General features: G+C 50.0%; 1 protein-coding gene across 5 annotated transcripts in view; it reads right to left on the bottom strand.

The window, feature by feature from the left end:
• Positions 1-1,638: 1,638 nt before the first annotated feature.
• Positions 1,639-21,699, bottom strand: part of CACNB1 (calcium voltage-gated channel auxiliary subunit beta 1) — a 48,383-nt gene continuing 28,322 nt past the window's right edge. For 3 of the 5 annotated variants that reach the window (XM_082196622.1, XM_082196623.1, XM_082196624.1), the window contains 11 exons: positions 19,737-19,859; positions 19,343-19,479; positions 18,119-18,195; positions 17,211-17,371; positions 14,967-15,047; positions 14,344-14,402; positions 13,479-13,588; positions 10,116-10,267; positions 8,008-8,103; positions 6,957-7,142; positions 1,639-4,183 (listed from right to left, as the gene is read on the bottom strand). In XM_082196622.1, coding sequence (XP_082052748.1) covers positions 3,665-4,183; positions 6,957-7,142; positions 8,008-8,103; positions 10,116-10,267; positions 13,479-13,588; positions 14,344-14,402; positions 14,967-15,047; positions 17,211-17,371; positions 18,119-18,195; positions 19,343-19,479; positions 19,737-19,859 — 1,701 coding nt within the window. In that variant the 3' untranslated portion in view covers positions 1,639-3,664. Of the gene's footprint in view, positions 4,184-6,591; positions 7,143-8,007; positions 8,104-10,115; positions 10,268-13,478; positions 13,589-14,343; positions 14,403-14,966; positions 15,048-15,536; positions 15,557-17,210; positions 17,372-18,118; positions 18,196-19,342; positions 19,480-19,736; positions 19,860-21,699 lie in introns of those variants that run through there. The other 2 variants (XM_082196625.1, XM_082196626.1) reach the window with 2 other exon arrangements.

Genomic DNA, 21,699 nt, shown 5'->3' on the forward strand with positions numbered 1-21,699 from the left:
CAATAGCACTTGTCATTTAAGGTAGTTTCACATTGCTTTTCTGACAGCCACCCCCTACAACAGCCACTCTTCCAGGGGATTGCTGTGTAGCAGCTTGGATTTCTTGACACATCAGTACCCTTAAAATACTCACATTGCTGGTTCTACATGTTTACCGATGTACAGGTTGCTTTTCTGTGTGAGGTATCTTTCTCACACAGGGAAAGGTCTGGATATTTGAAACAACACCCCAGCACTCCCTCCTTTGGGGGCTGTGTTTGTGTGCGTGCATTTTTGTGTTCTTCCACATCTCAATAAAAATGTCAAAGTGCATTTTATAAAATACTTTTATTCCCATGGTAATGGGGATGGGTCATTGGAGCACTGAAAAATCAATTGTAATAATGGCGAGGCAGAGACATGGCAGAATTTATTCTCTATATCCAATAGCCTTCTCTACCCCCCAACCCCCCAAATTAAACAACAAAACAACCCAAAGTGGAGAATAAATCAGAGGGATGCAAATATAAGCCAGGGGATGGGACTGGTCATGCTTCATTATCTGAAAACTCAGTAGCACATTCTTGAAAATGCCTCCCCACTTTATACAGTACCTCCAGTTATAAGGGTTTCTGGTGAAGCTATTTACTACAAAGAATTCAAGTTTGGCCAAGGAATCCCTACCCCACGGAACAATGCTAAGAATAAATAATATAAAATAAACTCTCTTAAATTAACTTGTTAAGCAACAAATTCACTTTTCTCATTGTTCAAATCCTCTTTGCCATATTTTTCTTTGCTGGTCTTTTACAACTCTCGCCTAACAAGAAAGGCTGAGTTTCGGGGGGGGGGGGAGAACGTTGTGTAGAGAGCACTTGACCTTGTGAATTTGTATCTCTTAAAAACAGGAGGGGAGAGAGTCAGACATGTGAAATCCACTGTAGAAGCAAACTTGAAGGTGTACCAGGTCCACTTTTGTCCTTTTGTATGTTAAATCCCCTGGTCGTGGCACAAAACGAAACGACCTAAAGCTAAGTTGGACCTAAGGAACTCAGGTGTTCTATTCCTGTCTCCAAGGTCTTTTATGTCTCAATACGCAAAGGACTTCCAAGGCTCCCAGGTCAATATTTCGAAAACAAGCAACGCTTTGAACTGCAGCGTTTGATATAAAGGATGTCCATTAAAGTGCGGTGGATGTACAAGGCTCTGGGATAAGGGACAGCAGCTTAAAATATGGGAACAACACCAGCAACCCTAACAGAATATCACCCCCACCCCAACAGTAGAACCAACAGTATCTGGCAATGTCTGTGGGAATTACAAATTGATTTTTTTGTCCTCCTGGCAACAAGGGCAGGCTCCACCCCACGCCAGCAAGGTTTCCAATTTCCAACCTGCATTTCTCATTAGCAATTAGTCTTGCACCTTGCCTTCTTTAACTTTACACCGCTCATATGTTCCTGTTAGGTGCACTTGTAGATTAGGTCATAGGCCACATTAAGCGTCTTTTTCTCCCACTTAGCTGAATATGCCAAGCTCACTAGAGCTTTAGGCCAGGTAAGGCCTGAAGGGCTGATCTAAGGCCATGTCTCACATGCTATTTTCTGCCTGACAAACAAGTTTCCAGTTTCTTCACCTCAAATAATTTTACATTCATGCTGAAGTCAGCAGTGCTGTTTTAACGGAGACTGGGGCACCCAGTGTGTCAGTTACAAACCACACAGGGGAAGAAAGGGATGATGGAAACAGAGGATGGGCTTCAGTTGGGTCAGGGAGCCTTGTGGGAATTATGCCACAAATAAAATGTACATCGCTAAACAAACAAAAACAAAAAGCACCCCAGTTACCCAAAACTCTATCTTAGCAGCCTCAAGAGAAGGTGGAACGTAGTTGTCAGATTTCTGGGGGGAAAGGCAAACTCCAGAAGTGTGTTGCATTCAGATGTCAAGGGTGTCAGTTACATTCTGAGCAAGGGTGAAGGGTCAGCCTTCAAAAGTGTGGTCTTTGCACTTAAGGGCAGATTTTGGCACAAGAGCAGAGCCCAAAAGCTGAGCCTGGGTAAGCTGGAACCTACTGGGTACTGCTGACATTTGGAGAAGCAACCACAGCTATTATTTTCCCTCTGGGGTTTATAGAGGGAGGGACAAAATCTCTAGGCTGAAGGCCACCCACAGCCTCCGCAGATCCACTTGGTCCTGAGCTCCAATGCAGGCACAGGAGGGGTCAGTGGTGGCAGGTAAAGGACTGCACTTAACGGCTGTGCGGCCCACTCCATCCATCCCACCATTCATTTCTTTCCAGTGGGAGCCATGTGCTTGAACTGCAGATATACAAGAACCACGCCAAGCAGCAATTGCTACTGGCTCCCCTCGACACACACTGGCAAAACTCCCGAGGAGTCTGATTTTGCAAGACAGAGACAGGCTGGTTTCCCCGAGTCTTGATGGAAAGGGAAATTCTAACCCAACGACAGCCTTCCGAAAGGAAGAGGCAACAGTGGGATGGATTCAGTTTTCTGCTGTGAGAGAAGGCAGCACACCTTCAGCAAATGTAAGCAGGCGGCCATTTTTAGTCAGGAAGGATCACTTCACCTCTCTGGTTTCAGAATGGTGGCAACACCTTTCTACTTTTCACCTGCGAAACACCCCAGGCCAAGCTATCACACGTGCTGGAAAGAGGTCTCCAAACTCAGCGTTAAGAGCAAAACCACAGCTGGTTATGAACACGGACAGTCCGGAGCCTTTCTCCCTGCCAAGCGCGGCACACGACAACACACACACATGCACACACCCTGCATGCCCAGGATCTGCCCAGCAGGTGACATACATCCAAGAGGGTCGTGAGCTGAGGCACTGGAGGATGGGTTGGGCTGGAGAGTTTAAGGTGGCCGGGGTTGGATTTCTCTTTCGTAGGCACTGGAGAGAATCTGGCAGAGAAGCTGATCCTATGACAGAAAACTAGGAGATGGTTTTTACTCTTCCCCTTGCCTCTCCTCCATCCCACCCACCCGCACCCCAGCGGTTGGGCCGGGAAAGCACCTCGAGACAGGCGAAGAAAGAGATCTATGATGGTGTAAACCTATAGAGGGGAGAGGGCCGGATTCTTCATTTGGGAGCAGTTTGGCCTTGCATGGGGCGAGGCACGCAGGATCTCAGGAGGGGCAGCCAGCAAGCACACGGTCAGCTGGTCCACCTCAGCTGCCACCCAAGTGTTGGGGTGATTCCAGGCACCAGTGGAGACTGGCCCTCTCCCTCTCCAGGTCCACAAGGGGGCCTCTGAGGAGAGAGGGGAGCTTTCATTATTTAAGGTATATGTGATCGTTTGTGACCTTGAGGGAAAAGGCCAGGCAGTGCTGGCTGGCTGGCTGGCTGGCAGGACGAGGGTGGTCCAAGAGATTGTTGGCACAAATGGCAAGGCAGAGGAGCGGGTGGGGAGGTGGAAGGTGTCCCCAGAGAAGGGTGGCGAGGAAAGGGAGTTCACGCAGACCCGGCCAGCGATGGTGCTGCTTCTGAGGCGCAAACGCTATATGCCTGCCCACAAACTGCTTGGTGGGTGAAGGACAATCCTCTGGAGAGGCTGGACCTACCCCCCGGGTGCCAGGCAACTGAAGACAGCTCCTGTCCCCAAGGCTCTGCGTGGGAAGAGGCCTCTCCCTCAGCGGATAAAAGCCCTGCCCCTCAGGGCCTTAGCGGATATAGGCGTCTCGCGCCCAGTCCTCTACGTCGTTGTGGTTGCGGCGCAAGCCCTCCTCCTCCTCGCTCTGGCAATAGCGCTCCCGCCCCTTGCCGTGCCCGCGGAGAGACCGGTTGTGGTTTTGCCGGTCGGGCTCCTCGGCCTCCCAGGAGCCCTGGCGCTGGGGGTGGCGGTGCCCCCGGAGGTGGCCCCGCTGCTGCTCTGGCTCCTCGGGTTCCCAGGACCCCTGGAGGCGGCGGTGGCCCAGGCAGTGGGCGCGACGAGGCTCCGGCTCCTCGTAGGGGTCGGTCTCGATGTCCATGCAGGAATCCGCTGGGTCAGTGTACGCAGAGTCGCGGCTGCCCTGCGTCTCCGAATCAAAGGTGTCCTGGCGGGAAAGGCCCCGGGCGGCAAAGTGGGAGGGGGGCGGCGCAGCGCGGATCTGGCCATGCCCAGCCAGCTGCCCCGCATAGTCGTGCAGGCTGGTGTGCTCTGGGTCGAGCGGCTCCTCCCCATGCACTAAGTAGGGTCCCTGGTGGAAAGAGGCATTCACCACACACCATGCATGAGAAAGGGAGAAAGGAGACAAGAGTTAGTGCGGCCACGACACAGCAGCAGCAGCAGCTGCAGCGCCCCAAAACAGGTTAGCACAAGGGGTTCTCAAACTCTGGCCTGGCAAACTGCATGAAATCTTAGGGAAAGTTTCCCCTGCAAAGACATACGATTTTTCTGGACCTGGGAGTTAAGCAAGTCAAAAACAAGAACAAAAAAGCATGGATTTTAGACCCCCTCGCAGATGGGGATGGAAAGATCCATTGGTTTCAGCTCCTCACTTTTCCCCATCTCAAATTCAGATCTCTACATTTCTACAGCCATTTGAAGATTGTTTTTTTTTTAAAATCCTCATAAAACTTCTCCAACAGGTTGGTGCAAATTTCTCCTAATAAACCTTTTTTTGTACTGAATTTAGATTAATGGACACATCATTGTAAGCAATTTCTCCTAACAGATTGCATTTTACTGTGTTATTTTCACTAATATATTGTGCACGTGTCCCCCTAATGCACACATTTTTGCAATCTTTGTTCAAGTGGAGGACTGCATTGCCAAATCCGTGCACGTGTGAATCTTGAAGACTGGCTGGGTTTCGGTTCTCAAATTGTTTTGGAAAGTGCAAATTTCTTAAGGTTTTGGCTTCAAATGCGAATTGAACTGAATGTCTTCCCCATCCCTACTAGCAGAAGCCAGAAAACACTTGCAAAAGAGGGAGATGGGGGTGGGGAGTTTGGGACAGTTCCAGGCAGAGATCCTCAGTATGGTGATCTGCCACTTTTGTCTGAAATTGCTCTTTGGACATGGCATTCTATGCATGGTGCAGAGCACAATATATGGAATAGAGCAGGGATGGGGAGCCTGGGGCTTTCCAGATGTTGCTGGACTACAACTCCTATCATCCCTAGCCACTGGCTCTGCTGGCTGGGGCTGATGGGATTTGGAGTCCAACAACATCAGGTTCCCCATCCCTGCAGCAAAATATGGTTTCAAAATATGGTTCAAAACTTGCATCTCAATCTACCCCTTTGCCTCCTCCAAGGTTATAGAGAAATTGGGGCTTCCCATGGTTTGCACCATGTTAGAAAGAGGCTCATCATCACCCTGTTTGAGAACTCATCAGTTAGTTAAGACATAAGAAGATAGTTAGCATCACACAGAACACATACAGAATCACCTGTGCTGATCAGCTGGACCACCTGCTGTTATTTATATGTAAAAGCAGCAACAGCAGTCACTTACCACGCCATGCAATAAAACAGCACTGGGAGCCAGATGTGAAGGTGGTAAACTTATTGACAGCTAAACACCTTTGGGGGAATGGTGGTCACTTCTGTTTAACCACTTCAGAGTTTGCCCTTTTCTTTTTAAGAAGGTGACACAACACAAACAGCATGGGGTTTCCCATCATAAACCCAAACATGCATTTGAAGCATGTCCAAATTCACATTTGAACAATGGGCAGGCATCACGCCACCCAAGCAAAAAAGTAGATTCTGCAATAATAAATCTATTTCTGCTCAATGCAAACTTCTTCTTCTTCTTTTTAGCTCACAAGAGAGATGAGTTTGATGGAGCTCTGTTCAGCTTGCTATGCTTGGCAATCGGTCCTTGGCTTGGCCAAGGTTTAGGCAACGATGCAGGACACCGTCAATGTAAAAAGTCACCCAGCTCTGGCGGCGAGATTCTGACAATATGGTTTTGCCTGCCAGTAAATGCTTTGCACTGAGGCCATGGGAATCAAGCGGACAAGGTTATATTGATGAGGTATAACCACTGATGCGAGCTACTGCAGCCACAACTGCTCCCCAGCCTCCCAAGTAACATGACGTCCTGTCACTAGGTGGCAGAAACTCAGCAGACCACGGTTATTGTGAAGGAATCCATAAGGTCATAGACTTCGTGCTCCTGCCAGATTATCCAAAGTGGGGCCCCGTACAAACCCTGTCACCTTACAGACCCCTTTAGTCCAGTGGGTTCCTGCCACTTGGTGACTAGAAATCACTGCTTGTTAGAAAAGTGGATTGTGAAGCAGTTGCCCAAATTCACCCTGTGTGCTAAGAGAATGGAACAAAGTATGTGTGGCAGATGGGAGTGGGAGGGAGGCACTACCTGCAGGGCCAAAACGGGTCTTTGAGGGCAACTCGGCAGCATAATGGACCTGCCCCTGCTGGAAACCAGGCTCTGCTTTCACACAGCACACTGGAAAGCCGACTGACTTCTTTCCCATGAGCAGGTGGAGGAAAATCCTTCCTTTGTGATGCCGTTTTAGATCTGGTTCAGAGCAGCCCACAGAACCTGCCCTAAACGACAAACCCACTTTTCCTAGCTGAGACGCTTCTCTGATGTCCCCAGGAAGCATTGCTCGAAAGATAAGAGACGGCGGGGTGTAGGGCGGGAGAGATGTGCTGGTGACTCGCCGAGGTCATCCTTTAATCAAAGTCAGATTGCGAGGGAAAGGGGTGTTTGTGTGTGTACTTTAGCAGGACAGCTTCGGAGAAGGGGCAGGGAGGCGAAAGAGAGATCGCCTTGACTGAACAGCAGCACTGACAAGTCCTTTGTAGGGTAGGGGGAGCCCTCATTAGCAAGGCTTCCCTGTGCTCGTTTCTTCATTTCCGAACAACTATCTCGGGTTTCCCCGAAAGCTACAGCTCGTGCTCCTCCACCCGGACAGCTCCGCTCAGCCCCTGGTCCAGGCTGCCCCTCGCTCCCCAGAACCCCAGGTTGCGCTTGAGCGAGGTCAGCACTTGTACCTGGAGGTTGGAGACCGGGGCGGGGCTGGCAGCCAAGGCGGCCGTCGCCATGGTGCGGGTCAGCAGCGGATTGGGCGGGTTGCTGCTGGGAGGGTGCGTGGCCTTCCAATAGGCTTCGAGGTACTCGGACAGGTGTTCGCAGGCATCTTCCAACTGGTTCTCGTCCAAGATGATGTCAAACATCTCCTGCAGAGACAGAGAGGGCGGGGAATGGGAAGGATTCAGCCCTGTGAGCAAGTGCAGAATGATAGGGGCAGGGGACCAGGAGTGGAGGCATGGGTTGGGTAGGGTTGCAATGGTAGTCGCTAGTGGGCTGGCATAATGACTGTGTAGCATCTGCTTAAATCAGGGGTGGGGAACCTGTGGCCCTCCAGATGTTGCTGGACCACAATTTTGGGAAAGGGCCAAGGGTTATTGGTAGAGCAGCTGCCTTTCATGCAGAAGACCCCAGGTTCAATTCCCGGCATCTCCAGATAGGACTCCCTGTCTGAAACCCTGGACAGCCACGGCCATCAGTGTAGACAATATAGAGCTAGATCAGGGCAGGCCAACTTTTCATACCAAGTGGGCCACAAGAGTACTTTGACATGGAACCTGCAGGCCGCACACTGCCTTGTTGTGTGGGAGAGGGGAACGAGGCCAACATTTGACACACACACAAACACACAGCTCTTGCACTGCCTCCCCAAATTTAGCTGAGAAAGGCACCAGGCTTAGGGAAGGAGATGCAAGGCTATGGGCAGGGTCCTAGAGCCCTCCCTCCCCCTTCCCAAAGCCAGGAAAGCAGTAACTAGGCTTTGGGAAGGAGGAGGGAGGACTCTAAGACCCAGTCAGAGCCCTCATGCCTTCTTCCCAAAGCTCAGCACCTCCTTTACTTGGCTTTCGGAAGGCAGCGCAAGCTCTTGTATTGGTGTGTGTGTGTGTGTGTGTGTGTGTGTGTGAAATGAGCAGGGGTTCGCACCAGCAGGGGCTGATGGGAGGTGTAGACAGGAGGACACCAGGTTGAAATGGGCTGGAAAAGAGCATGAGGGAGATGCACCACAGGACTCACAGGGGGGCACTGCGCCAATTTGTCCGATGCCACCATCTGCACATTCAGGTGCTTGGCTTGGGATTTGCCTCTTGATTTCACCAGTCTCTGCAGCACCTGTTGGGTAAAGACATTGGGGGAGAGGGAGAGAAGAAATGTTAGCGTGCCCAAGGGAGCCGGGAACAGGACTGGAAAGGAGGAGGGCCCTGCCCCAAGGGTGCTCCTGTTCCTAGTCTGCCACACCACTGCAGCTAGCCTAACAAGGATTAAGCCTCAGGAAACATTTTAGGGTGTACAATCCTTACCGGGGAGGAAGCCTTCACGAACACAGCGAGACTTGTCATCCACAGGATCAAATCAACCCAAGAAGTAGGCAAAACCCTCCCTCCCACCCCCAAATCCAAATGCATCACACCTCAATGTTAGCCAAGTTGCTTAGCACCTGAAAAAGAACCACCCCCTCCCCTGGCAGTAAAAAACACAGCAACAATGAATGACAATTCATTACCGTTTCATGACACTTAGCAGCCTGAAGCAGCTGCCTCACTCTGCCTAATAATCAGGCTGGAAGGAAGGAGTCCAAGGTGGGTAACTCACACAGCCTTAAAAGTTCTATCTCTCATAGCGGCAAAAATAACTTTGAAAATGCGATTGCAAGAACAGGACATACATAATTAAATGACAGGCAGGAAGGAAGCATACAAATGCTGGCTGTTCTTCAACTCTCGTGAAATTTGGATCTTTTGATGGTTGATTTACATATTTTTCCTCATAGAGCAATTAACAATTCCAGGATTTTTGCAGAGGGGAAGGGCCACAGCTCAGTGTCTGAGCACACAATTTGCAGGCAAAGGTCCCTGGCAACTCCAGGTAGAGGGGGGACAGGAGCCTGTCTGAAATCCTGGAGAGCTGCTCCCAGTTATTGTGGACAACCTTGAACTAGATTAACCAAAGGGCTGATCACTGGTATAAGGCAGATTCCTGAGAAACCTACGGTGGTTGTTTAACACTTGCCAGGTTTTGTAAGAAGTAACTTGCAAGTGATGTTAATTACATTACATTAATACATGATCTGGGACGCAGGTGGCGCTGTGGTCTAAACCCCTGAGCCTAGGGCTTGCTGACCAGAAGGTTGGCGGTTCAAATCCCTGCGATGGGGTGAGCTCCCGTTGCTCAGTCCCTGCTCCTGCCAACCTAGCAGTTCAAAAGCACGCAGTGCAAGTAGATAAATAGGTACCTCCAGTGGGAAGGTAAACGGCATTTCCGTGCGCTGCTCTGGTTCACCAGAAGTAGCTTAGTCATGCTGGCCACATGACCCAGAAGCTGTACACCGGCTAGTAAAGCGAGATGAGAGCCGCAACCCCAGAGTTGTTTGCGACTGGACCTAATGGTCAGGGGGTCCCTTTACCTAATACATGATATTCATGTATGTTGGGCACTTGTCTGCCTTTTTGCAGTGTCTGCCTTTTTCTTAAAAAGAAAAAGAGCCCCACCCCCCAAACCCCAGAGTCTGGTATTTTATACCACACACTCAAATATGCATTTGAAGCACATCTGAAGTGTGGCAGGGAGCCCCCTCCCAAACTATGGATTTTGCACTCATAAATGTACGCTTAGTGCAAACTCACATTTTTAGCCCACAAGGTAAATGAAAGATGGATCTGTTTAGCTTGGCATTCCTGTAGCTACACATACAAGCCTTTGGACAGGGTCGGCCCTACAAGGAGGCAGAGTGAAGCAGCAGCCTCAGGCGCAGATGCTGAGGAGGGGTGTGTGGCCAGAGCTATGAGTGCCATGTGATCTGCCTTATGCCCCCTACATTATTCTGCTGCCCTCAAGTGCTGAGGAAGTATACTTTCACCAGTATTGGAGTAACATAAAACTGCCAGTCCAATTGGCTTCTGTGCATGACTTGGGGGAGGTGCCATCTTGTCCTCCGCCTCAGGCAGCAAAACGCCTTGAGCCGGCCCTGCCTTCGGACATGGTACGTTCTAATCTGCTGTTCTTACCCTCACTCCTATTCTGAATGAGATCTGACACCAAAATAGTCTAAGATCCTCTGCCAACCTCTTCTCTAATCCCAGTGCCGTTAGTGTGATCGGGAGGAAGAAAAGACAAAGGCTGCTCACCTTGGGGGACGATATCTTGATATAGACGATAATTGGCGCTAATGAAGTCTTGGACAGTTGAGCCGGGTGATTGATGGTATCTGCATCCAGGGCTACCAGCTGCAGGGTGCGGGCCAGCTCAAAGATGCGCTCAATCTCACTCTGCACTTCAGCTATGGAGGCAGAGGGCAAGCCAAGTGGCAGGGAAAAGGAAGACATGGTCAACATCGCTATGCAAAGAAACTGCAGCATCATTCATACCTCCCTTTTGCTGTTCCAGATCCTGTTAAGCATTAAAGGCTCTACTTCTGCAGCCTGCGCAGATTTTGCCATTATTCATTATTCTCACTTGCAGGTTAAGACCCTACAGGTTGCAAAATGTTGCACTTGTGAAAAAAAATGTGCAGGTCAACTCTTCTGTCCCCGCGGACAGAAAACCATTCCTTGGGCTCCTGAATAGTCAACAGTCAGCCCCGTTCACAGATCTGCATTTGATTCTTGGCAGCACTATGGCAAAGCAAGGGGAGGTGGACGCCGCAAGATTTTGGGCACAGTTAAAAGGGAGGCAAATTTCTGGCCTGGAGAACGCATTCCGTTCCCCTGTGCAAGAGCCAATGAAATGAACAGGAACTGCGCAGCACCTATTCATTTCAGTGGGGATTGTGTAGGAAAACATCCCCATGGGTTGTTCCTTAAGTGAAAGTATGTGTGTGTGTGTTGTGCAGATGCCATTTTGATTTTCTACTTCAGGCATGCGTTAAGTGGCTGGCTGGCAGACAAAGATCTCCTTGCTCTGCCCCCCCCCCCAAGATTGCCTGCAGGTACTTTGGGTGCTACTTTGGGCTGTCCACTAGCTGCTCTGCATGTGGGACGCTGGATATGGGCTTCTTATGGCTGCCCAGGAGCATCTTGTGTTCTTGGGGATGTGGCCCTGCAGGTCCCAGCATGAGATCCAGTGTGGCGTAGCGGTCAGAGTGTCAGACTGGAGAGACCCAGATTCAAATCCCTTGGGCCAGTCCCTTTCTCTTTCAGTCTTGCCGACCTCACAGGACAGTTGTGAGGATCAAAAGGGAGAGAACTATCTTGAGGAAAGATAAACAATAAGTTCCTTTCAATGGACTGTGCTGAGTGCCCCTCACTTTTTCTCCAGTAAGAAACCATGCAATAAATTGCAAAGTTTAGTTACTTTCACGTTAAAAGTGGGGCATGATCCAGGCAAAGCCCAGAATTTTGAATATATCATGGGTTCCAATGAGGAGCCGATATGTGATTTAGGCTGCCATCCTATACTTGCATACCTGGGAGTAAGTCCCACTGAACTCAGTAGGTCTTGCCTTCCAAGTAGACATGTATAGGACTGTCCTGTAGCTCTGTTCTCGTTAACATCAATGGGCTCTGAGATTGCTTAGCCAAATTTCTTAACTAGGCTGTAGCAGAACAAAAAACAGTCCCCTCTCCTTTTTCAGTCCCTGAGCAATTTCCCCCAGCAAGAAACGTTATTTACTTATTTTCATTTATAATATTCCGATTCACCTGCCCACCCCCCACCCCCCACATCAACTCCACATTTTGAGTTCAGGTTTAAGAAATACTCTGGTAAAGAGTCTAGCAACTGAAAAGATAGTGAGAACGCTAAGACGGTGGTGACTCACCATTTTTTCACTTCCCAAACACGAGGGCGAATTTCAAAACAAACAAAAAAAACCTTATTGCTTTTGGGCGAAGCCAAAGCGTAGGTGCGCTTTTGTTCTGTGTTTTTGAAATTCCCCCTCCCCCTCCTCTCCCAGAAGGAAAAGCTGTTTTCGATCTTTTTTTCCATTTCAACAAAACATCTTTCCCATTCTGCGGAGGGGGAAGTTAAAGCTAGTTAAATTTGCACTGGAGGGGGGGCCAACCGAGAGCTTGCGGGGGCTAAAGGTTACGTACCCAAGACATCTGTATCAGGAGCAGAGAAAGGAAGAGGAGGCACAGACACAGGGGAAAGAAAATTGTGGGAAGCAGGGGAGGAGGGGGAAAAAAAAAGAGAAGAGTGAGTTGGATTTGTTGGGGAGCAGTAAAAAAGAAAAAAGAACCCCCAAAGTCTGATGCCATAGCAGGGGGGGGGGGGGGAGACTGAAAACAGAGAAGGCAGCTGAGGTATTAATTAAGGAGCGTCCTGTTTCCCCTCCCCTTGCCCCATGCACGGAGGTAGGTTTAGACAAGATGGCAACATATCCCATGATGAACTCGAACGCGGACAACACTTCTGACACCGAAACCTGGACTTTTGGGAACAGTTTCCACACTATGCATTATGATGCGGGGGTGGGGTGGGGGAGAGACTCTCACAAGCACACCCAAGTGTGTCCCTCTCCAACCCAGGATACAGATATTTCATGATACGGAAACAGCCCTGGTGCTCAGCTCAAGAAGATCGCGGAGGTCTTCCTTCTAATGGGGCAGTTTTGTTGGTCCCACCTGCCCCTGAGATCTGGCTGTCAGGGGCATAGCATGGGTTGCCGGCACCCAGGGTGAGGCAAGCGTTGGGCCGCCCTGGTGGACTGGGAAGCTGTCAGTCCTTTCTCTGGCCACTGTGTAACCAATGAAGTCTCCAGCAGTGCTTTCCCACCTTCCTCTTCCTTCCTCCTCAGTGGGCGGCACTGGTGCCCTCCCACCCTCTCAGCCAGTCCAGGAGCAGGGCACGTCCAGGTATCCCTTCACCTGGCCATGAGGAGAAGGAGGTGCTGCCCCAGCCTTGAAGGCCTGGCCTGGGTGTGGTTCCAGCCTCAGTAAGGTAGCCTGTCGGGGCACCTGGTTGTGCCCCCTCAGAAATTTAGCCGCCCTCTCCCACGCTATGCCACTGCTGGCTGGTCTTTACTAAGAGGCAAGTATTTAAGTATGACAGGCGCCCCCTGTGGAGCTCCTTGGAAATAGAGGTTTGGCGGGAGCAGTATCTTCTAAAAACAGTGTTATTCAGACGGGCTTTTCAAACCTGACGTTCCCTGCCAACCATCTCTTACTGATGTGGTTGACGTGCACAGCGCTGCGTGGTATTTTATAACACAGCGTGGCTTACAAATACGTACATATATAAATAAGTTTGTGACTGGGTAAGAGGAGTTCTGCCAGGGACAGGGAGAGAAGGGGCATTGCCGCAAAGCATTATGGGAAACCCAGAGGAATCCGGGAAAAGCTGCTCCTGGCTGATACAGATCAGAGGAAAGGCAGGCTAAGAAAAGCTTTTGAAAACGGGTGCCGTGCAAGGTGTTAGGTGCCATGCAATCACAAAGGCAAAGTCACCCTTTTTGCCTCCCTCTTCCCACGCGGGAAAGGCCTTGGGAGAAAATGTTGCCAAGAGATGGCAAAGAGCCAAGCTTTTCTCCCAAGGTCTGAGCGCAGCCTTACCCAGGCTAGAGCGGGTGCTGGAGCGTTCGATGATGGTGTGTTTGCTGGGGTTGTTGAGGACCGAGCGCTTGGCCAAGGAGATATCAGCTGTCACACGTGTGATAGATATTCTGTGAAGGACAGGAGTAGAGGCTCAAGGGGGCAAAGGTCATTCCCCACAGGCATCCCAGATTACCAGGACTCTTTCATCCTTGTCGCTGTGCTAAAACACAGGGAGTCTTAACTACCTACAGTACTAGTGAAAGTCCTTTTAGTGTCCACTTAACAACCCCCCCCCCAAAACCTCAGGTTTTTAAGGGTGCTTCCTGTCTATCAAGCATTTATTCCAATTTGCTTGTGGGGAGGTTAGATGACACTGCATCAAAGCAAGTGTCATCCCACACTGTGCAGTGCATCCCCCTCACTTTCCTAATCGCAGCATATCTGATCTTTTGGGAAGGTGGGGTTGTTGCATGAGACCTCCCAAACAACTATAATTGCTCAGCCTGAATTTGAGGGTGTGTGACTGAATAGCAACAGTCTGGAAGTGCCCTACAACTTCATGAAATAGGAAAACAGCTTTTTTGTTTTTGATTTTAAGGCAATTGGATCTAGCTGTGTATTCACAAAAACTGGAGCACCTTAGCAAAAGTTTCTTGTCTTTATGTCCAGGAAATGGGGAAGAAGCATTTGGAAATGGACCAATGCTAATGGGGACGGCATAAAACTTATTGTGGGAGGCAGAAAATCTGCCCCCCTTCCATTTCCTGTGGTCTTCATTCAGGTTTCCCCTATGGTAACTCCAGCACTAGGATCTTGATACAAGGATCACAGAACAAATGGAAGATATTAGATCCCCACCCGTCCCCAAGGCTTCTGCTCACACCTGCCATCGAATCGGCGTTTCAGAAAATCAAACAAAGCTTTCTGCATCATGTCCGTCACCTGGGAAGGTAAAGGGGGTTGGGATTGGGCAGAAAGACAGAGAAGAGGAGGAGAAGAAGAAAAGTCAGAAACCGAAAGAGTCACATGCATAAATGTGGGTGGGGAAGAAATCAGGGTGCATCTTGCTTGTGCTAGTTCTTGGTAAAAGCTCATCAAAATGGAGACCCACCCCAAAGCTTCCCTACCTATTTCCACCACTTCAGACTCGTAGGTGTTAAAGTCACAGCTGGATGCCCACCCATTGGCAGAGAGACCCAGAGGATTACTAAGAACAGAGTGAGGAACCAATCAACGAGGGCACTGGTGGCCGAGATAGGAGGGATGACCTGTAGGAGGTAAGCTCAAAGAAACAGAATTGGGAGGAGCCACAGCAACTCAGGACATGTCAGTCCTGTTGCCAGGCAGATATCCTGGACAGGGCTTGAATGATGGACTGGGAGATGAGGACACTTGCCAATCTATAGCAGCCCCCTTGCCCAATTCTCTTGGAAAGCACATGCCCCCTCAGCCCTACTTTCTATGCATGCCCTAACTCTCTCCCCATGAACTCTCTAAATGCCTCACCTCATACCCTTTCAAGGATGGGCCTACAAGAATGATGGGCCGCATGGAAGGAACCACGTCATAAGGTGGCACATGCTCCGCCTGAGAAGAGAGAAGAAGACATTAGACTTGCTCCAGATCCAGGCTACATCAGCGCTGCAGGCACCACTGTTTTTTGGAAGCCTGGCAATTTCAGCGATTCTTCTAAAGGGGAGACAGCACCTTCATTTTGTGGGCATGGGGGAGGAAAGCTGAGTTGTGGGTGGCAGGAAGAAGGGTTGCTGAGGGATCTCAGCCTTCCAGATCCGACACCAACACTAGCCTGGGCATTCAAGATGGACCTAACAGAAGAAGACCTTCATGCAGCTGCAACCAAGGTTTGCTTTTGAGCTTACCTTAAAGAAACAGGGGCCTGTATCTGGCGGGGGCGGGGGGGGGAGCAAATCTCACACACAAACTTTGGGGTTTCATGGTCAGCTTCCTCACAGTTGCCAACTTCGCAGGGGGAAAGCCCGCTGGGTAAATTAGGCAGGGCCCACAGGGAGCCGCCACCGCTGTCATCTCATCTGATTATTTCGTAAGCTTACTTACCGATTTCTGCTTCTGCTTGGCTATGTCCAGTGATCGCCATTAATGGGCGGGGTGGGGACACAGGGGAGGGGAAAGGAGAGACAGGCAAGAGAAAACAAACAAGGCATGCGTGTTACTGACAGCTCACTCCAGCGGAAGCACAGGCAAGGCACAAGAGAGAGAGAGAAAACTAGTGCTGAGAAAAGCAGAAAGGTGGCAGCTTTTCAGAGTTTGGGCAGGGAACAACCTTGCCTTAATTTAGAATTGCGTCCTTTTCCTCCATGCTGTCCTGGCCCACCCTGGTGGACAGACGTGGCTCATGGTGGTATGCCCATGAATCTCTCAAAACCCAAATGACACATTGGCCAGAGCCACCGCCGGCAACGTGATTGGCCTGGTGGCTCCTTTTGCCACCGCAGGGAGCTGTCAGGAAGGAGGCACTTTTCAGGGAAGAAGTGGTGCTGGAGAGAGGCCCTGGTACTTTTGCAGCCAGCCACTCTACACTCAAAGCTGCCCTCCACCCAGACAAACTTCTTCCCATCCACCTGTATTTCAGATCCTTGCAACTCTGCGGAGGGAAGTTTCAGGCGTAAGGTGGCTGGCAGGGAAAGCACTCCCTTCTCTGCTGCAAAGCACCCTTGGGCTCCTAGTGTAAAATACAGTTCGGCCCTCTGGGGATTCCCATCTTGAACCCTGAGGTTGCTTAGCAACCAGCCTCCCTCCGGACAACTTCCTCCCACTATTTGATCCGCAAGGAGGTAAAGAAGGGCCTGTGGAGGCAAATGCCATACCTGGATGGAATTTACAGGGCAAGTGTGGGTCACCACGAGGAATGCCCCTCTTATGTGAAAGCCACTGGAACATCCCATATTCATGCTTTCTTATGGGGCGCTGCAGTCCTACGTCCAAGCGAAGGGCTTGACTATTTCACTCACTTCGCTCCCATGCTGGAACGTTCCATTGCTATAATTTCCACAGGTGAGGAGAATGGATTATAGAAGTGGAGCATTACTAGTATCCACATATGGGAGGGACACATGGAACATACCGCTTGCATGTTTCCCATGGGGGGGGATTGGGACCTGTGACTTTCAAGGGTTTACACTGGGAAAAAGAAATGGGAGGATCATAGAATTGTAGAGTTGGAAGGTCCAACCCAATGCAATGCAGGAATCCTGCCCACAGTCATTTCTGGATGAAGAGGATTACTAGAGCATTACATTATTATCACTGTTCAATTACTAGATTTCTCAGGATGCGTAAGGCCAGGGGGGAGAGGGGAAAGGAAGCACATTATATCGGACACATCTTCCACCAAAGCCCAAGTGAGGGTATGAGTTGGTTGCCAATGCATCTTTTAACTCATACAAGGATGGAGAATGTGTGATCACTGGAACATACCCTTCTGAAACACGCCTTTTGTATGCTCAGGCAGGTGACAAACACAATCGCGTATACACTTTACAACCGTAGTACACGTTGGTCTTTTCCTCGTAATATGCAGCAAATCGGCTCGGAATGTGCATCCATGGGAGATCAGGACCACAAACCCACTTCCAGAACATGCCACTCCTATCACCCCCATCATTTGCACGAAAGCGCTCGATCTCTGGGCAGAAACAAGCCTACACACACAGGCAGGCATACTTAGGATGGCACAGCAAGCAGGTGCGAGGCAAGAGGGGGCACCATTACCTTCTTAAAGAAGGGGCGGCGCTTGGTGGTGGAGGGGGGCGTGGTGACGCTGCTAACACTAGTCTTGGGGGTTCGTTGGTTCTCCTCGGTGACCTCCTCCTCCTCCTCCTCTAAGTCAAGGGCGTCTGGGTCATAAGCTAAGTTAGTCATGTCCAAGGTACCTGGGAGGAGGATGGAAGGTGAGGGAGGGAGGAGATAAAAGGTAGGGGAGGAAAGGGGGGGGGAAACCGGGGGGAAATGCAACAACAACAGCAACCAAAGAATGAAAAGCACTAATGGAATAGGGTGAGAAAAACAAATGAGGAGGAACAACCAGAAACAAAAGAAATAAACTGATTCGTGTATCCAGAAGAGGAACATAAATAAATAAATAAATGGAATGGAATGGAATGGAAAACTCCAAATTTCCACAGTATATGAGCATACGGGGGAGAAGGAGGCAGCAATTAGGCAATGAGAAGCCTGCCATGTGGCTATTAGGACAGAATTTAGGCCTTGTCTGTACACGGATTAAAGTGGTAGAGCCCTGAACTGATGGTGTGGATTGTACCGCTTCAGACTGTAGATGTGGGGATCCTGTGTTTTGTTTTTGCAACAGTGGGGGGGGGGGAGGAACTAGCACAGCAGGGAGCAGGCTGGACTGGAACCTCCTCTCCCCACTGCATTAGTTTTTGATCAGCAAGGAGATTTTTTTAAAAAAAAAGTGGGAGAGGATTCAAATAGGACACCGCCATCTACAGGATGAACTGGAAGAGTCTGACATGACCACCTCTTTCTGTTGCAGGTGCAGGTGAGCAATGCCCTTCAGATGCTTCAAACACGCCTCGTCCCACAGAAAGATGGAAAAGTATCCATCTGGGATGGTGGTGGCAGTTATGCCGTTCTCTGTTGGGCGTGAGTAGCCTTACCAGTGGCAGGCGGGGTGGGTCTCCGGGGGCCAGTCACCACATCTCCCAGGCTGGAGGTGGAGTTGTCTCCTGATTTACTGCAAGACAGAAGAGCCATTAAAGTGAAGCAGGGAAACAGGAAGAGGTTTTGGGGTGGGGAAGAGCTGTGGCAAGGGGGAAGAGCCTCTGAGTCCAAGCTCAGCACCTTTTCACTTGCAAAAAAAGTAAACTTCTGTATCCCAGTAAGACTTCATAGTCCTTGGATATACATCCATCAACATGGCATTCTGCACTACAGATCTACGCCCCAGTTTCAGATTAGCTCAGCTGTCAAGTGTCCCATCCCTTAGACACTACACAGAATGAATTGGCATTAGCCATGGGGACTACAAGAATGAAATAGGGTTGAACTGGTGTAAATTGCATGAAGGCTAAGGCAGAGGTGGCCTCCCATTTGTCTTCAATGGACAGACAAGGCTAGGTCAAGGATCAGGCATCCACTTAGAGAGACTTCCACATGGATTTCAAGATCCACATTTTGCAGTCAGGGTGTGTTAGACTAGTGGGATGCATGTCCGTCTCATTTTAGTTTTACTCTGGAGAGGACGTTTCAGAAAACAGCCACAGGCCTCCAGAGGAAAGATGGTCTGAAATTGACAGACATCTATTCGCTCTAACACAAAATTTCTTAAGGTCAATGTAGATAAAGTCCTCAGAATTCTTTTGTTTTGATGAAAGCAAGTTGCTAGCTCTCTTGATTGTGGAGGAAGGTTGGCTATGCAAGGACACTACCTGGGAGCTGCAGTTTGTTAAGGGTGCTGAGAATTGTTAGGAGGCCTCCTTTTCCTCTCCCAGATCTACAGTTCCCAGAGCTCCCTGGGAAGAGGAACTGATTAATAAATCTGTGCAAACTGTAGCTCTGGAAGTGGAATAAAGGGGCCTTCCAACAACTCTCAGCACCCTTCACAAACCACAGCTCCCAGAATAATTGGGGGGGGGGGAGGGAATCCATTTCTCAGTGCTGTAAATGTATGGTGTGAATGTGGCCTAAAGTCCATCCTGGCAGGTATTGCCAAGCATGCCTGGTAGAAGCCAAGGAGCTTTTTAGGAAGAGGGGTTTTCAGCCCTGCTACAAGACAGCCTTTCCCTGAAGATGGCAGGGGCTGAATGTGGGACCCTGTATGCAGTGGATTCTGGGTGGCTCAGCGGCCTCTTCCTCCTGCATCCCACTTCATCCCAACCCACCTGGAGCTGAGTCGGTGCTGCCTCATCTTTTGCTCCTGCAGCATCCGCATGTTCTCCAGCTTGACGGGGCTGGGGATGAAGCCGACCTCGCAGCCTTCTTTGACCAGGCGTCCGATCCACCAGTCATTGTTGTATTTCTGGAGTGCAGGGAGACACCCAAAGCGGGCATGGAGAGATGAGGCTGTAGCTTGTGGGTGTGCATGTGTGAGTGGGTGGACCGCCAGCTTGCCCCAACAGATCACCCCTCACTGTCGCTCGCACATTTGGACCCCATGCAGAGAAGGGAGATGCTCAAGAGAGCCTCTCACAGCCCCTTTCTTGCCCAGCTGCTGCACAACTTAAAGAGTAATGGGGTGGGGGACAGGAGACCGAGGTCCTATGTGACACATTGTACCTCTTTGATATGAAGGAAGTCTTTGGGTTCAAAGGAAATAGACAGGCCTTGGACCGGCACATCGTCATTGGGAGATGGATTGTAGCCCACGTTTGTCCTCACAGCAAATGCCACTGGTTTGGTCTGCAAAACAAAAATACAGAAGCATTTTAGCAAAGCAGGGGGGAAACAGGTGAATTGTGCCCCATCAAAAGCCCTTTTCCAACAAAGAAAAAGCGACTTGCTTAATTTATTTCCAGGTATAAAAAAAACCCCCATGCACTTTTCTGCCTTTTTAACAGATCAGTAAAGGGAAAAACACCCTTCTTTACCTAAGCAAGGGGAGGGAGGCATCAATGAATATGTTCTTCTTGACCCTTCTGGCTTTCAAGCCAATGGGCGAATGCATGCCTATATTGACGCATCTGTACCCAGAAGAGTGACTGAATGAAATCGCCAGATCACTTCGAAACTGGGGCTCCAATGCTCAGAAGAGCATCTCGTTCTTCCTGATGGCAAGCAGAAGCACCAGACATGATTCAAAATAGCAACATATAAAGCTCAGTGGGACAGCTTCTGCTTTGCATTCAGAAGGTCATAGAATCATAGAATTGTCGAGTTGGAAGGGACCCCAAGGGTCATCTAGTCCAACCCCCTGCAATGCAGCCCCAGGTTCAACCCCCAGCATTTCCAGGCAGGCCTGGAGAGTCGCTGCCAGCCTGTGTCAGCATCACAGAGCAAAATAGACCATTGGTCTGACTCAGTATAAGGCAGCTTCCTATGTTCCTAATGATGCAAAACAAAGAGGAAAAGCCACACCAATGTCCAAGGTAGGCCAGGGGCCTTTTTTTCTGGAATGGCTGATTTTATGCTCTGCGTATCTCACTGTCAAGGAGAAGGAGGTGGGAAAGCAAGCAGCCACTCCTGGCATGAATTCCACCTGAAGCAGCAAGGCAGAGTTGCCCCCCCCCCAACCCCAGGCCCCACAGTTAACCCGAGCCTAGTCAACAGATAGCTCCGAGACCTGCTGATGAAGGCAAAGGATGAGACTTGCTAGCTGAAAGCCCAGAGTCGGAGAGCTAGGGATGTTCTGGGTGCCAGCCACTCCCTCCCAGATCATCCTGGCAGCAAGGAGTTTGGACCAGATCCCAGCGGTCAAAACACCTCAGGCATCCTAATTGTGAGGGCTGCTGCGGCAACAGGCTGCGCCAAGAGCCAGTAAAGAAAGGGGGGAGGGAATTGGGAGGCTTAATTAGCTAATTGCATCCGTCAAAGTCCCAGGGCTGCCGTGAAAGCGGGAATTGCTGCTCCAGGGAAGGGAAGGATGGCTTGTGTGATGAGGGCAGAAATGGCAGGACCTCCCCACCACCACTTTCCCTGCTGGCCCAGGCAAGTGGGAAATGCTGGATAGACCAGCTGCGAATCCCCACAAGGTTGAAATACTGCACAGGGGATGGCCCCCTTACACTGGCCACTCAGCCACCCCACTTTGGGATTCTGCCTTCCTTCCCTATGACACTTTAAATAACCAGATCCCAACAATCCCCCTCCCACAACCAGGGGACAAACCCGAGAGTCTCTGCTCTCATACTCGCTTTGGATTTCAATCAATAAATCCTGGTCCTTTCTTAAAGATGTAGGAACAGCCCAAAATGTGCTATGTGCACTCTGTTTTAACTAGGCAGAGGTCACCAACGTGGCACCTGCAGAGGTATTTGTTGGCATCCATAGGGCTTCCCTCCTCCCTACTGAAATGAGGCCTGAAAGAAGCATAGAATAGGCTGCAGTGGATGCTTGGTTTGGGGTATATGTGTTTGTGGGGAGGCACTTATAACAATTCCTTTGATTTGCAAACTCCCTCTTGCTTCCCATTCTTGAATAACCCATCCACATCTGTCTCCCAGATGCAAGGGTTAAAGCCCCACATCTCGGCTTCCAGTCCATGTTTTAAGTGAAGACTTGATGGATGAATGGATTTTCTTGA

Source organism: Podarcis vaucheri (genome assembly GCF_965113315.1).
Source record: "Podarcis vaucheri genome assembly, chromosome: 13".
NCBI classification, from domain to species: Eukaryota; Metazoa; Chordata; class Lepidosauria; order Squamata; family Lacertidae; genus Podarcis; species Podarcis vaucheri.